A 14843-nucleotide genomic window follows, 5' to 3' on the forward strand; every position below is an offset into this window, starting at 1 on the left:
GGTGTCAGGCAGGATTATTTGCTCACATCCTGCAACAAATGTGCTTGAACCAGATGTGTCTGATGTTTTCTTTCCCTCCTGCTCAGTAGCTTTGCTCTCTCCTCTGTGCTACCCAAGTGCACAGGATGAATGCAGCCACCATCTAAACAGGGGTGAAGGGGACCAGAGGTGGGCAGCAGCTACACCCCATCCTTCACCCACCCCATAAACTGAGACCTGAGTGCTCAGTAGAGGGCAGGCAGTGAGGGCAGGTTATAAATACAGCTGTGACCCCAAGCTCCCCAGGAGTTCCCAGTGTGCTCGCAGAGGCAGTAATTGCTGGATGCTCTCCTGTGACCCTGGGTGGTGCAGATGCATCACCACATGTGTCATTACAGGCAGTCCCCATCCAGAGCTGTTACAGCAGCAGCGTCTCCTGCATGTCAGGTGTTAAAATCATTTCATTCTACCAAGGAAAATAAGATGTGCAGGGTGGAAACTGGGCTGAAACTGGACCTGCAGAGTCTGTATGCTCGGGAGGAGGAAATAGTGTCCTCAGGCACTTTACAGGGGGGGAAAGATTTGCAAAGGGAACCCACAGCTTAACAAGAAGTTAGTCTGGCTCCTGCTGAGCTATCTCCAGCATTCTGGCTCTGCCGCCTCTCTGAGCAGAGCAGAGATTTCCCCAAAAGTCAGCCCTGGTCCTGCAGAACTGGTCTAATAATTGTGACAGCTTTGTCTATCCTTTTTTTAATAACGTTCTGGTCCCTTAACAGTCACGTTTGGGAGAATCGAAGCTGTTTTCCCCAGAAACCCCAAGGACTGGTTTCCTTCCAGTTTACTCTATTTATTGAACCATGGAACAGTGAATAGGGTCTTTCTGCTCTCTGGGAGGAGGGCTGAGCCCCTCTGGGTTTCTGTGCAGGACGTACTGGGGACTCAGGAGTTATTAAAAACATTGCAGGGCTTGTGTTGGTTATTAAACTAATGCTTCGGAGCTCGGCCCTGGTGTTTGGGGACTCACTAGCAAATTACTTGCAGCTCCTGGGGGAGGAATGATTGGCACCGGGGGTAGTAGGGACTTCGCTTTTAAATGCATGTGCATTTCTGTGCTGTCAATGGTGCTGCGGCAGTGCAGTCAGCGGAGCTCCTCTGTCTTGTAGCTGGCTCTGTTTTGTTCTAAGACTCAGGGTGTTTTGGCTAAAAGAAGGACTGTTTTAGTCAGAAATCCCTTAGAGATGAGCATCTGGGTTGATGGCTGCCTGAAGGGAGATGCTCAGTGTCACAGCCATGCCAGTTTGTGCTGGGGCATGTTAACTGCCTTGTTCCTCCCTAAAAACCATCCTTCTTCCCACTTGTAGGGAGGATGTACAGACATTACAGTTGGGGGATGAAAAGAGGTGGGCACCCTCCAAAAAGCAGTGAGGTGGTGCAGAACTGGGTTTTGTCCTGTGAAAGAGTATGGTTAAAGGAGACCTGAATCAAGTTGTGTCATTCAGGCTTCCTCCAGTGTTGAGCAGGGGTGCAGCAGCCCTGGCTGGGGACCCCCAGCTCTTACTGGAGCATAGTGCACCACAGGCTGCAACATCCATCACATGTGCTGGTAAGACACAGGTTTGCTGCTGCTTTTTTCAGTACTCCAAATGCCAAGCCATCCCCAAACCTGGCCCTGGTCCCTGCAGGATGTCTTCATTTGTCATCTGGCTCGCAGTGGAAAGCCACTGAGTTGGGAAAACTTGTTACTGGACGGAGGATGAAAAACCACATCTCCTCTTTTGTGAAGAAGCGTGATAAGAGGAGAATGAGAGCCTGGCTGGGTGTTGCCGTCACGCTGAAATAAAGAGCTTTCTGCAAGAGAGGGTAGTGGGGCTCAGTGGGTTTGCTTTACCTTTTTCTTCTCCGACAGTTCATCACTAAGACAGAGGTCCCTGGGGATTTCAGACACCTGGCTCTCAATTAAACAGCTAATCTGTGAAGCAAGGCACTTAAAGCAGGGAGGAAAAAAAGCAGCCCTGGCCTTGGGCTGTTACCAGATTCAGTATCAGTGTTTTGAAGTGATTCCTGGATGTTTGTGGCAGCAAGGACTGTGACACTCTTTCCAGGCATGCTGTCCTAGGACAAAGTGCTAGCGGTGGGTATCTGTGCACCTCTGAGTGCTGCAGCACCACTGGGGCCATGTGCAGGCAGGCACAGCATGGGAGCTGTGTAGGACCTCAGAGTGGTCCTCACACCTCCAGGAAGTGGCACTGGGGATCCTTGACTTCTTGGGTACAAAGCTCAGCCAATCCCATGTTTTCTTCTCAGTCTGACGAGCAGGTTTTCTTGTGCCATGCATAGCAGGGTGGTGAATCCATGGAGAACTGTGGTCCTGGCATCTGTGGTAGGGGTAGGCTGCAGGGGTGATTATCAGGGGATGGTGGGAGAGCCCTGAGGTGGCACAGCATACATGCAGATGGATGTGTTCATGGCATCACTGTGGTGTGGCTTGAAGGAAGGAACTTATGACAATCTCATCCTTAAATCTCCCAAAGTCTCCTATGTCATTGGGTGCATTTGGGAGTGGGAGGTGTGGTTATGATCTTTCTGTAAGCTTTGATGAGGCTGGTGGCACACACCCTCCAGACCTCTCCTGTCTGCGCCTCAGTTTCCCTTGCAGAAAATCACAGTCATCTGTGCTTGGTGTTCTCTGAGGTTCTAAAGGTGAGGGACCCCTGTATACATTCATCTATGTCCAAGTGTTACTACTACTTGCCTACTGTCTTGTTCTTGTTTCCAACCCAAGTCTGTCTTGTTGCAGTTGTGGTTGGGGGTTGAAAGGTAAAATAATAGCTGTGAAAATGCATCTGCTGAAGGCTGATAGTTATTAGAATATTGATCTATAACCAGTTATATGTGTCTCTGCTGTGTATATTTTCCTAATCAGACATGTCACTCATGTCTGAGTTACTCTGCTCTGACTCATGCCCACTGGTTTTTATGTGGCCTGTCAAAGAGACGGTGGCTTGAGAAGACACTGTACTTCAGAGCACTGCTCTGGTGAGCTGTGCTGTTTCACGTGGAAAGGACACTAAGCCAATGTGCCTGATGGCTGTGCTGAATGTAATCTGGACACAACACAAAGTGCTCTGATGGAAGGCAGTTAGCTGGAGTATGAAATATTAATATGCAATGATTAAGGTGTCCTTTTTCAGTTGTTACAGTAAGAGGGGACCAATAAGTGGTGTGAAATGAATACTGTGTGTAAGAAGAAGCCCCAGATGAACAGGACAGAGGAAGTAAGGGAGGCTGCATTCTCCAGGGGATGCCATGCTTGCACAGGGCAGCAGAAGAGCACTTTGCACAGCGGTTTTGAACACAGTGACCAGTGGTTTATAAGCTGCAAAGCGAGAGGTGTGCAGGCTCTCTGCTAGGCTGAGGACAGCGCTGGTGGTGCCCAAAATCTCAGAGCAGCTGTGCTAGGAGCCCAGAGTCCCAGCTCCCCAGCCTTGGGCAGAGCTCCCTGCCCAAGCCCTGCTCCCTGCCTGCGCAGACACAGTGTCAGTGTGCAGATGGCGCTGGGAAAACACCTCATCTGGGGCCTCGCTGGCTTCCTCCCAAGTCTTTCCCAGCAGCGTGGCCATTGCCTTGCCTGACCTTGAGCTTGCCATCTGGTGACCCCATCCCATCACTCATCAGCCACAGGCACATCTCCTGTGCAGACCTGCAGTGTCCTGACATGGCCCCAAAGCCACTGGGACTTTCACCAGGGAGCCAAGGGCCAGGCTGTACCAAGGGAGGTGGATGCTGAGCTCCCCACTCCATCACTAGTCCCTGCAATGGGTGGTAAAAGTGACTTCTCCCATCGCCAGCTTTATAGCCACAGGCTTTATGAGACTGTAGGGATGCAGCATCGCAGGTGGGGAGGGGAGGACACAAGCAGGGGGGAAGGCCACAGGAGCCAGATGAGGAGGATGCAAGGTGGGGACAGGGATCAAGGACCTGGGAGAGGTGCAGGTTCCTCTTCAGTCCCCAGCTCCATGGCAGCCAAGGTCATGGAAGGAAGGACTTGGAGAAGTCTTTCCTCAGGTGAAGATCCATCTGGTGCCTTAGTGCCCACCTGAGAAACAGCTCAATTCCATCCAGCTTTTATTTTTAAGCAAACCCATAGAGCAAAGTGTCCATTGACAGCAGCAGGGCTGGCTCATGTTGCGCATGATGAGAGGCTGCAGACACTAGATTTGGGGGAAAATCGCCTGGTTTATGCCCCACACCCCGCCATTCTACCCAAATCCCCCAGACAGCCTTTTCTATTCTCATGCACAGAGGCAGCTTAACAACCCATATTCCTCCTACACAGGCTTAAGGAGTTCAGTGCTTGGTATAATTGGTGTTTGCAGCTGGTCAGTGGTTCTGACTGTTGCAGTAACACACATCTGGGCTGGTGAGTGTTCAGGAAGGGTTTGGGCAAACAGCAGCCTGGCTTTTCCCTAAGCTGGGACTGGGGGGGTAGGAGCAGTAAAACTCTTCAGTGATGGGGTGTGAACAGACAGTGTAGTAGTATATTTGAGCACTAGGTTTTGTTTTGAGGAAGAAGGCATTCTCCCTGCCTGCACGTGGCTGGGTCAGACCTGGAAATAGTGTGGGTGAGTCTTCTCTGTTGTCTCTGCTTTCATGGTGGACTGAAGTTCCAAAGCCTGGAGATGCAGAGCCAGTGACAGGAGCCCTAATGCTTGTCTGTATGGGTAGAAGTACCCTCAGGCAAAAGGGACTATGGACAGGAGCAACCCCTGCTGGGTATCACAGAATCATAGAATCAACCAGTTTGGAAGACCCTTAAGATCAAGTCCAACCATTCCCCAGCACTGCCAAGGTCACCACTAACCCATGGCACTGAGGGCCTTGGCTACATGGGGTGTGAACAGTTCCAGGGATGGGGACTCCACTACCGCCCTGGGCAGCCTGTATCCCAAGGGGCATCACATGCCAGAGCATCACATGCTGACAGTTGTCTGCCTCGGGCAGGCTGGGCTGTGAACAAGGGCTTGGGGACTGGGTCCACGGGAGCTGCACCCATGCAGATGGGCAGCTGCCACTGTCCCCACCTTGTACCCAGACAAACTTGGTCTTTAAGCCCAGAGAGCCAAAACCCCAAAGGCAGATGGCGCTTTAGCTCTGCCCAGTGCCAGGGCAGATGCTGGGGACTACCAGGGAGGTGGTACCATGGGACTATGGTAGCAGTGCATCCACTGCGCCAGGCTCAGGGACCACCTGGAGTTGAGGGGACACTGGTGGCATTGCCCCAGGTGCTGAGAGTACCTGTAGGTGCTGCTGGAAGGAGCTGGGGAAGAGCAGCAGCACCTCCATGTGCATCATAAAACATGTTCTGTAGCTCTGAGCTGACTTTTCCCAGGTAACCACATGTTATGTATGAAGCATACAATAACGATCCTAAAGCATCCCCTCTCTTTCTGGAAGATGAAAATCAAACTGATGTCTTTGGACAGCTCTAATTTTCACTGCAGAAATGCAAGCAGGCAGCCAGGGTAGCTTTAATTTCACACAATATCCAGCCCTGTCCCTTGGTCCTCTTAGTCCTCAGAGCTGAAGCCTATTCTCAGAGGCTGCCTAAAAATACCCTAGGCCAGAAACTTGGAGGATTGTGCCTTACAGCTCTGGGAAGCGGGTTGGAGTGGCTTCCAGCTGATCTGGCTGACGGCTTCGAGATTTCCAAGCTAACAGTGACACCTTCTGTCAGCACAAAATTCTGCTCAAAGCCCAGCATGCAAATGCACAGGCAGGCAGAAGAGTGCAGATACCAGATAGGAGCACACGGGGCTGTTTGCCGCTTGCATCTCTTCACTTGCATCCAGAAAACTCAAATCCTTTCCCAGCTGCAAGTGCGGATCCACGGGGACAAGGCTCTCCCTGTGCATAGTGAGAGCTGGCCTGTGCTGGATGGTACTCAGCTCAGGAAAGCTTGGTAAGGTGGGCATGAGCAAAGGTGCTGATTACAAACTGCTTTCAAAAGAGCAGCCCTTTGAATTGTAATTAAGTATAGAGAGGTAAAAGCATTTTTATAGTAGTATTAAAGCTTTTATGTAGATGTAAAATGTATTTAAATCTTGTTTTGGCCATTAAAAGTGACCAGCTTACACCCAGAGTGTCAGCCTGATAAATAGGTTTCCAACAAGAGCTGTGACAGTCACCTCCCCAGTACACAGGGGGTCTCTGGAGATGGGACCCCCTCAGCTGTGACTTGCTGATGTTGAGGAACTGGTTCCTTTGCTCCAAGCTTACTGGGGGATTTATCTCTCGCCCTTCTGTAAGACTCCAGCAATCCCCTTGCACACCTCCCTGACTGTTGGTTTGTTCATTCAGGTGTTCAAGATGTCATTGAAGGTGCAGACGAGCAACATCACGAACAAGAATGACCCCAAGTCCATCAACTCCAGAGTCTTCATTGGCAATCTCAACACAGCTGTGGTCAAGAAGTCAGATGTGGAGACCATTTTCTCCAAGTACGGGCGAGTGGTGGGCTGCTCCGTTCACAAGGGCTATGCCTTTGTACAGTACTCCAACGAGAGGCATGCACGTGCTGCTGTGCTGGGTGAGAACGGACGTGTGCTTGCTGGCCAGACACTGGGTAAGTCGTTTCTTCAGCTATTTTGGGTGTCCAGGGGCAACGTGACTTGATTGCTCTGCATGGGATGGTCAAGGGATGTCCAGTCTGGGACATCAATCTGCAGATGAGGGTCAGGTCCAATGATGGTGACATTGGTCAGACACAACCCAATGATGACTGAGTGGGTCCATAGTGACAAGGCAAGTCAACCAGTGGGTCAGGATCAACAGGGTCAACAGCAAGGCAAAGACATGCTGTGACAGAGCTGGAGACTAGTGCTACTACAGCACAGCTTGGGTAGGTAGGGGCTGAAGGCTCCTGGGTCCCATGTGGATATAGGTCACAGCAAGGCTGGTCATGGCCATTCAGACAAAGTATCCTCAGGGCTGTGACACTGTGGTCCAAAGCCTTGTGTTACGGGCTCTGACTGTGGAAGCTAAAACACAGTTCTGAATCATCCCATGTCCTTATCTTTGGTATGGTGAAGAAAAACAAGCATGGGAAAAGACATTGCCTGGCTCCCTTTCTGCCATTTGCCTGTTGAGGGAGAAACATAGAAACATAGAATGATTTAGATTGTAAGGAACCTTCAGAGATAATCTAGTCCAACCCCCCTGTCTCTAGACCAGGTTGCTCAAAGCCCCATCCTTATATCCAACCTAAACCTACCTTTCTTCCATTTGAAATCATTACTGCTCATCTTACCATTACAGGCCCTGGTAAAGGCTCCCTTAAACTTTATTATAAGCCTCTTTTATATACTGAAATGCTGCAGTAAGGTTTCCCTCAACCTTACTTACACATAAGTTGCCCAGCATATTTAAGTATTTGTAATTAGAGAGGTGATAGTCAAATCAAACTAGCTCACACTAACTCTAGCCAGCCGATGTTAACTAACTCACGCCCCAAGAAACATGAAAGTCTCTTGTCTGCACTGCTGTGTGATAAGAAATAACAGAACCACCCCAGCTGCTCCCAGCTGCATCCTTATTCTGCAGATTGCTCTCAAGTGTCATATGCTGAGAAGCTGTTGTCATCAGCTCTAAGCTGAGAATTGGAACTGGAGACAGTATTTGTAATGAAAAATGGCTATTTCCAAGCCTGCTGCAGGCAGTGGTTGTTGGGCACCCAGGAAAGCGATTTGCAGCCCATTCCCACCCTGCTTCTGGCACAGCAGGCTGAAATAAGAAGCCACATGCTAGGTCTGATCTTTAAGACTTACTCAAACATGAAAAACTTCTTTCACTTCTCTCATGGTCCAGAGAGCGGAGCTGCAGACCAAGGCCAAGCACAGTGTGCCAGGAGTAATTCCAGCCCAGGCATTGCCCACATCTGCAGAGTCCATACATAATGACAGGGTGGGCCTTGAGGAGCGAAGGAGTTCGTTGTGATGCTCCAGGCAGATAAAAGATATGCAGCTAAGAGCCAGGCAGCACTTGCCCACTTAGCTGAAGAGAGAGATGAAAGGTTTGCCATGATAGGAGCCTCTTACTTGCAGTGCTGGTCCCAGAGTTCTGGCTTGCAAACAAGTCAAAAGGACAATATTATAGCTGGGAGTCCTATACATGTACTGGGTGAGGTGCAGATTGAGATCTGTTTTATCTGCCTTCCATTCATTGGCCAGTCTTGCCACAGAAGCAGGCTTTCCTTTGCTGTTCACGGACCACAAAGACACTCCCCTTTCAGGAGGACCCAGCAGAAAAGAGCTGAACAGTGTACCTAGAAAACGTCTTTGCACAAGACAAGGTAGAATATCCCTCCCTAGGAAAAGCAGAGGTGATGACCACATAGGACCATGTGTCCCCAGTGCCAGCAGGACAGCATCCCTGTCCAAATCCAGAGCTACCGGGCATGGAAAGCACTTGCTGTAATGACACAGCTGTATCAGTCCCGCATGGCACAACTGGAGTGAAACTGCCTTTCCTGCCTCAGCTCTTCACATGTGAAGGAGAATTTGCACCATCATGTAAGAAATGGGAAAACCTCATAGTTTTGCATGTGACATGAGTGCTGTGATTTGCAGGTGATGTTTTCCTGCACATACCAGAACGAAGGAGTATGCAGTATCTTTCTAGCTTGCATCTCCTGGCTGAGGTCAGCTCTCAAGCTTAGTGGTCTAATAGCATTTCTTCCACTTTTGTTACCATACATGCAGACAATCAATCTTACATTTTAATAGATCAGCAAGGTACTGAATGCATCACCAAATGGAGGTGTTTGAAACCATGGCTTAGCCCATCCTGTGCTGGGACATGGACTGCTCTGCCAGGCAGGTCCTGGCAACCTCTGTACTTTCTCCTGAGGCTCCCAGACACCCCAGTCATTGCAGGAGGCAATTACCATTCCAGTGGAGGAGCTCTGCACTGGAAGCTGGATCTACACTGTAACTTCACCCTACCATGTTGACTACACAAAGCACAACCTCTCCCTTTAGTGTGGGCAAAGGTGCCAGGATATGGGCAGGAGGGATAAATACTTCCTTGGGATGGGCAGGCAGGTTCTGTGTTGCAGAATGGGAATAATTCAAAATCTCTCCAGACTGATGTGTATGGTGAGCTTTTGTCTCTCCTTGTTCACTACTATCAAGGGAATCCTGAAGGACCTGACTGCCCATCACCACGGTAGGGCTGTCTGCATGCACCAATGCAGGCTCCACAGTAGTGATTGGTACCAGAATATGGAGCTAATTGTCATTGTCCACCATTGGGCTTTCGTTATGTGTCACTTGGAGGTTGTTAATGAGCATGGGGCTGTCATTGGCAATCCAGTTTGCAAGAAAAGTGACTGGCAGCTGGCAAGATGCACACTGACAGCAAAAAGGGCTCACGACAAGGGACCTGGGGCACAGGAGGGGCGTGTTCTGGGATACACCATGGAAGAATTTCACTGTGGAAGAGTTTATTCCTCTCTGTAGTGAACAGCATTGCCAGAAGCATTGCCTTGCTCAACAGACTCAAAAAAGGAACCAAATGCATAATGTTCACCCTGGCAGCAGTTATCCATGGACCTGTCCCATGGCCGTGCATGTTCTTGCTAGCGTTCAGGCTTAAAGCTCTTCTGCATTCTGCTTAGCATCTGAGCATGGGAGGATGGAGGACAAAAGGCAGCAAAGAAAATGCACATGCTTATCTGAATCTTCTTCCAGAGGAACATTCAGTGTCATAGCTGAGCAACACCCTAATACCACACTTGTTAGGCAAGCTTATGAATACCCCAGTTTGCAGTCACAGATCCATGAACCCCAAGCCCCAGAGCAACCTGCTCTAGTGGAAGGTGTCCCTGCCTGTGGCAAGAGTTGGAACTGAAGGAGCTTTAAGGTCCCTTCCAGCCCAGACCAGTCTGGGTTTCTGTACAGAACTTCAAATCCACCTGCACCTCAGGGACTGTGACTTGTGCCACCAGCTTAGCACAAGTCCCAGTGCTGTGGGGCACCTTATGTCCAACCCCATGCAAATGGTGCTTTTGATCTACATAAGGAAATCCCATTTTGCTTGACTGAGATCCGGCATGTCCAGGAGGTCTGACGCCTATCTAGAAAGAAAGGTCCTGCAGAACAGGAAAAGCTTACAGCTCATTACAGAAGCCAGCAGGCAATTTGCTCACTCCTGGGCCAAGAAATGAAGAGGTGAGGCTTCGTGCTCCCAATAACTCACCTCACTGTGGTTCTGGGGCCACACTCGGCGTTAAGATTGCCAGGCTCTCAGCAGCCTCCATGAAATTGGCTGTATCACATTATTCTCACGTCAAAGGCACCGAAACCAAGGAGAGAAATTTCCTCAGCAGATTAGAAGAGCTCATTCTCACTTCCTCTGGTAGAAGATGCTCCTCCAAAATCAGGTGGGGTGGCTGCAGGCGTGTGCCTGCACCCTGTGCAGCTTTTAACACAGCCCAGACCACAGTGATGCCCGGCTGGCTCATGCTCAGCATTCAGTTTTGTCCTAGAAGAAGCAGAGGATAAATTGTTAGCAGTTAACAGCATACAGCAGTTTCATATATTGTCCGTGCCTTACCATAACAGCGCCGAGTTCTCCTGAAAGCCTGTCCTGAATTTGTGTGCTTTGGTTAGACCATGTGCAGGGCTTTGACTTAAAATATAAATGGCTTTCTAAAGTAAAAGAAAGAGGTTTGCCAAGTGCAAGAATGTATTTGCCTTTTTGTGGGGCTCCATCCAGGCCCCAAACATCCTAAAAGTGGGTGGAAGTGTGACTGGAGGTGTGGAGGGGTTTGTTTCTGCTGACGGCAGGGCTGTGCACAGTGTCCCTTGCTCCATGGTCAGGTATAGCTGCCGGTGAGCATGGACGTGCCATGTCACAGCTGTGTGTCCATTCATTGCAGATATCAACATGGCTGGGGAACCCAAACCCAACAGACCTAAAGGGCTGAAGAGAGCAGCCTCCGCGCTGTACAGGTAGGTCTCCATCGCGACACCTCCTCTGGTGGGGTCTTGGGGCTGGTGTTTGTCTTCTGATTGGGGCTGATTCTCATTTCCCTCCCCAGCCACTGCTGCACATTCAGATCTTGCCCCTCCATGGAATTCTGGACCTTTGCAATGCCCCTCAATGCTAGACTGTAGGGAGGGGAGCCAGCAAGAGACGTCAGCCACAGAGCCAAGGTTGGCCAACACTTATGGTGTTGTGGGACTCTGCCTGGGCATGGTCCAGCCTGTGAACTGTGTTGGACCTGGAGGTCATTGGAGGAAGGCAGATAGTACCTGCTTTAACCACATCAGAGGTCATGAAAGAGGTGTAATGAGGAGTGCTCCCCTCCAGCCCCAGCTTCCCCAGCTGGGAGTAGGAGCGGGGCACAGTGGCACATGCTGGGTGTTAGGGGAGAACAGGGAGCAGGGATAATTTAGGGAAAGATCCTGGAGAAAGGAGCATGAGAAAACGGACAGGGAAAGGGAGAGAAGAAAGAAAGAAAGAAAGAAAGTGGGAAGCCCTGGAGGCATCAAATGGAACTGGACTGAGGAGGTGGCCAGCGGAAGCCCCAAGGGAGGCTGTGCATTGGAGCAGTGACCAGTCAAGGGAATGGGAGGGACAAGTAGGATGTGGACTAGGTTTGTGGGATATGTGACATGTTACAGGTGTCAGAGTGAGCTTTCAGTGCCACTGTTGCCAGCTCTAGAGACTTGATACCAAGATTTTTCATAAGAAGTAAAGGTTTTCCTTGAAGCCCAGAGTCTGGAGTCATGGGAATATGGGAGAAAGTTGTGAAGTTCTTGCTCCTGTGGTTGCAGAAGAGAAAACTTGCAAAGGTATTTGGAGAGCACCCTGCAGGTTCAAGAACCAGAACCAAATAATAAGATCCCAAAATGTGTTTTATTTACAAATTCTCATTATTTTTAAGCCAGTCTCATGGTATGGAGGCTGGGGCACCGAGTCAGGATTTAGAAGGTGTGCCGTTGCGAGGAAAAGGCTAAAATTAGTCTCAGTGTTCTTGGTGGATGTAATAAGAAAGGAAATCATGGGAGAACTGGAGGGTTTTCTGCTAAAAGAAAAAGGATGTGAGAGGGGTAAAGAGAAAAAAAAACAACCCTGTGATTCAGACTCAGCCTGGCCACAGAATGGAAAACCTCAGTGGTGGCAATGCTCTCTGGCATAGATACCCACCAGAGCTACAGCCACCTCCCACCACCACCCGCATCTGTGAGACCTTCCACAGAGCTCTCAGCTGAGCTCTTCCTTTGCAGCTTTCACCAGGCAAAGTTTTCGTCCCACCCTGGACCAGCTTGGACCCTCACCAGAACTGGATTCACAGAGGGGGCCGCTTGGCTCTGCATTACCCGTGCTGATCCATGGAAACAGAGATGACACAAATCTTTCTATTTAGCTGCACATATACAGCTTACGTGGTGCTGTTAGCCATAACGCAAATCAATTCATTCCATACATCTTGCAGCAAAGAGCATTTCATTCACTATTCGTCTATGTCTTGATTGCTAATCCATTTTTGCTGCAGTGACCAATATTTCAGACTTCCAGGCTGCCATGTAGATGAATAAATGCAAACATCTCTCATTTGCTGCCTCCCACAAAGACAAATATGCTAAAATACAGGCCAGAGGACTACGCTATTCTGAGCTTTAAGCAGTATTTCATCCCAGATTGGCTGTCAGATTGAAACTTTGCCATCTGGACGAACAGAACTTACAATATCTTCCGGGCAGCAGGGAATCCAGGTTTGCAGTGAGCCATGGTGATAGCATCCCTAATCATCATAAATTTTCCTAAATGTTAGACTTAAGAATCACAGCACTATAATTTACAGAGATGCTGTGTTAAAGCACATAAGATTCTTTTTTTCAGAGGTTGGGTTTTACTTTGCCTCACTCCAAGTCTGTATGAGAGAGTCAAGGGGAAGGGAAAACTCATTTTGGACACAGAGAAAGCAACAATCTTGACAGTCTTATTTGATCCACCAGCCTAGGGGTGTATCTAGGTGTTTAATAGAAGTCCTTAGGGATATAGCCTCCTATCTACCTCCAACAGGTAAAACATACACTCAGATTCATGCCATCATATATTTTCTTAGGTTTCTCCACACAAGATGCCTTTAGTTAATAGCAAACCTTGCTGTCATCACTGCTGTCCCTTGCTCCCTCTGGATCTCCAGGGCCACCTTCCCTCTGCCTCTGGCATTTGCCAGAGCATCCCTTTGCACATGGGAAGTCCCCTGGGTGCTCCTGCCTGGTACCACAGCCAGCACTGCTGAGCGCAGACATACCTGGAGATACTGCAGATGAGCTAGTGAGGATGGCTGGAAAATGAACTTGTGTTTCGAGCATGCCCCCAGGTATTCACATACTGTGTCTCAAAACTCTTACCTTCAGGCAACATTATTTTTTTGCCTGCATAGCAAATGTCTGGACAGGATTTCCTGGGGCATTTTGTGCTGCATTCGGGTCATTGCCAATGATTTTCCTGTGCTGTGAGCTGGGAAGGGAAGGTGGCCTCAGGGCAGTGGGGGCTGCCAGCCCTGCAGGTGACCTTTGGAAGTACAAATCTCTGCCCTTCCCCATAATGCTGGTACTAATGTTGCTCTGTAGCCAAAAGGACAATGAGGACAACCTAAGCAAGAACTGTGAGAGCAACCGAGTGTCTGGCAGCTCAGTGGCCTGAGGAACTGTCTGAAATGGTGACAGGCACAAATCACTGCTGACTTACTTTCACAGCCTACAGATGCAAGTGGATGATCTCCTCCTTCCAGCTCAGGTGGCATTCACATCCCTTGTTATTCCCATTAGGATCCCTGCAGAAAGCTGGTGTCAGCCCATCCCCAAAGAGATCCATGTCTCAGCAGCGGTGGTGGGAGCAGTGACACCCCAGCAAACCCCAATGCCAAATCCACACAGACAGAGCTGAGAAACAACCACAGGGCTGAGGAGGAGAGGGGCAATGGTATCCAAACCCAGCAGACCCAACAGTGACAGTAAGGATGTGCATGCTGTCCCAGCCTACAGCAGCCCCACTGCAGCCCTAGCATCCTAGCGTGTGGATTCCCTTCCCACATCTCCCAGTTTCCCACAGTCTTGGCTATTTGCAGGAAGGAATCTCACATCAGATACACAAGAACAGAAAACTGATCACTGTTTGATCAATGCCATAGTTTCTAAGTAGCTTTCCAACAGGTATTATTTCTACTGCTGCAATAATGAAGGTTGTGCAGCCATTAGTAGAAGGACGTTTTGCTGAGCACGTTACTTGTGATTATCAATGCAGGGCTGTCGGGCAGTAGTTAAAAGCTCAAGTGTAAGTTTGCTCTTCAGGTAAATGCTCAGAAATGGCACCACAAATGTCATGTAAAGGCAGCACATGTGAACAATTGCCCTTCAGTTACGAATGTTTGGATTTTGAACCTTTGTGAGTCATAAATAAATGTTCTGTAACTACTAAAGAAAAACAAAGCAGAAGAAATGCATCAGGAGGTGGAAGCATCACGTTACTTGACGCAGCCTTACAGCCTTCTGCTGCCTCTCACTCTGATTGTCCCTGCAGTGTCACCCACTGATTGAAAACCAGCAAAAATGATTCCTATACACTAAGGAAGACCTGCCAGGTCACTGACACATGATACAGCAGTCTCAGGAAGGTTCATCCTGTGGGCAGTGAAATTATCAGGCAGACGATGTCCAGATAGATCACCCACACTAGGGCATTCACTTTCACTCGGGTGTTTTCCTGCATGCATATTGGAAGACCTGATTTTGCTCAATGCCTGACTTCTAAGGATACTGGTAAAAGCATCCTTCCACTGCCTCCCTGAT

At 49.3% G+C, this 14843-nt stretch overlaps 1 protein-coding gene across 5 annotated transcripts in view; it reads left to right on the top strand.

Annotated features, from left to right (window-relative positions):
• Positions 1-14843, top strand: part of RALY (RALY heterogeneous nuclear ribonucleoprotein) — a 152402-nt gene that overhangs the window by 125698 nt on the left and 11861 nt on the right. For all 5 annotated transcript variants that reach the window (XM_061375479.1, XM_061375481.1, XM_061375482.1 and 2 more), the window contains 2 exons: positions 6337-6601; positions 10916-10988. In XM_061375479.1, the coding sequence (XP_061231463.1) occupies positions 6337-6601; positions 10916-10988 (338 nt within the window). The remainder of the gene's footprint in view (positions 1-6336; positions 6602-10915; positions 10989-14843) is intronic.

Source organism: Neopsephotus bourkii, unplaced genomic scaffold, assembly GCF_033783945.1.
Source record: "Neopsephotus bourkii isolate Nb327-2 ecotype Australia unplaced genomic scaffold, CSIRO-AGI_Nbou_v1 NB_1663, whole genome shotgun sequence".
Taxonomy (NCBI): domain Eukaryota; kingdom Metazoa; phylum Chordata; class Aves; order Psittaciformes; family Psittacidae; genus Neopsephotus; species Neopsephotus bourkii.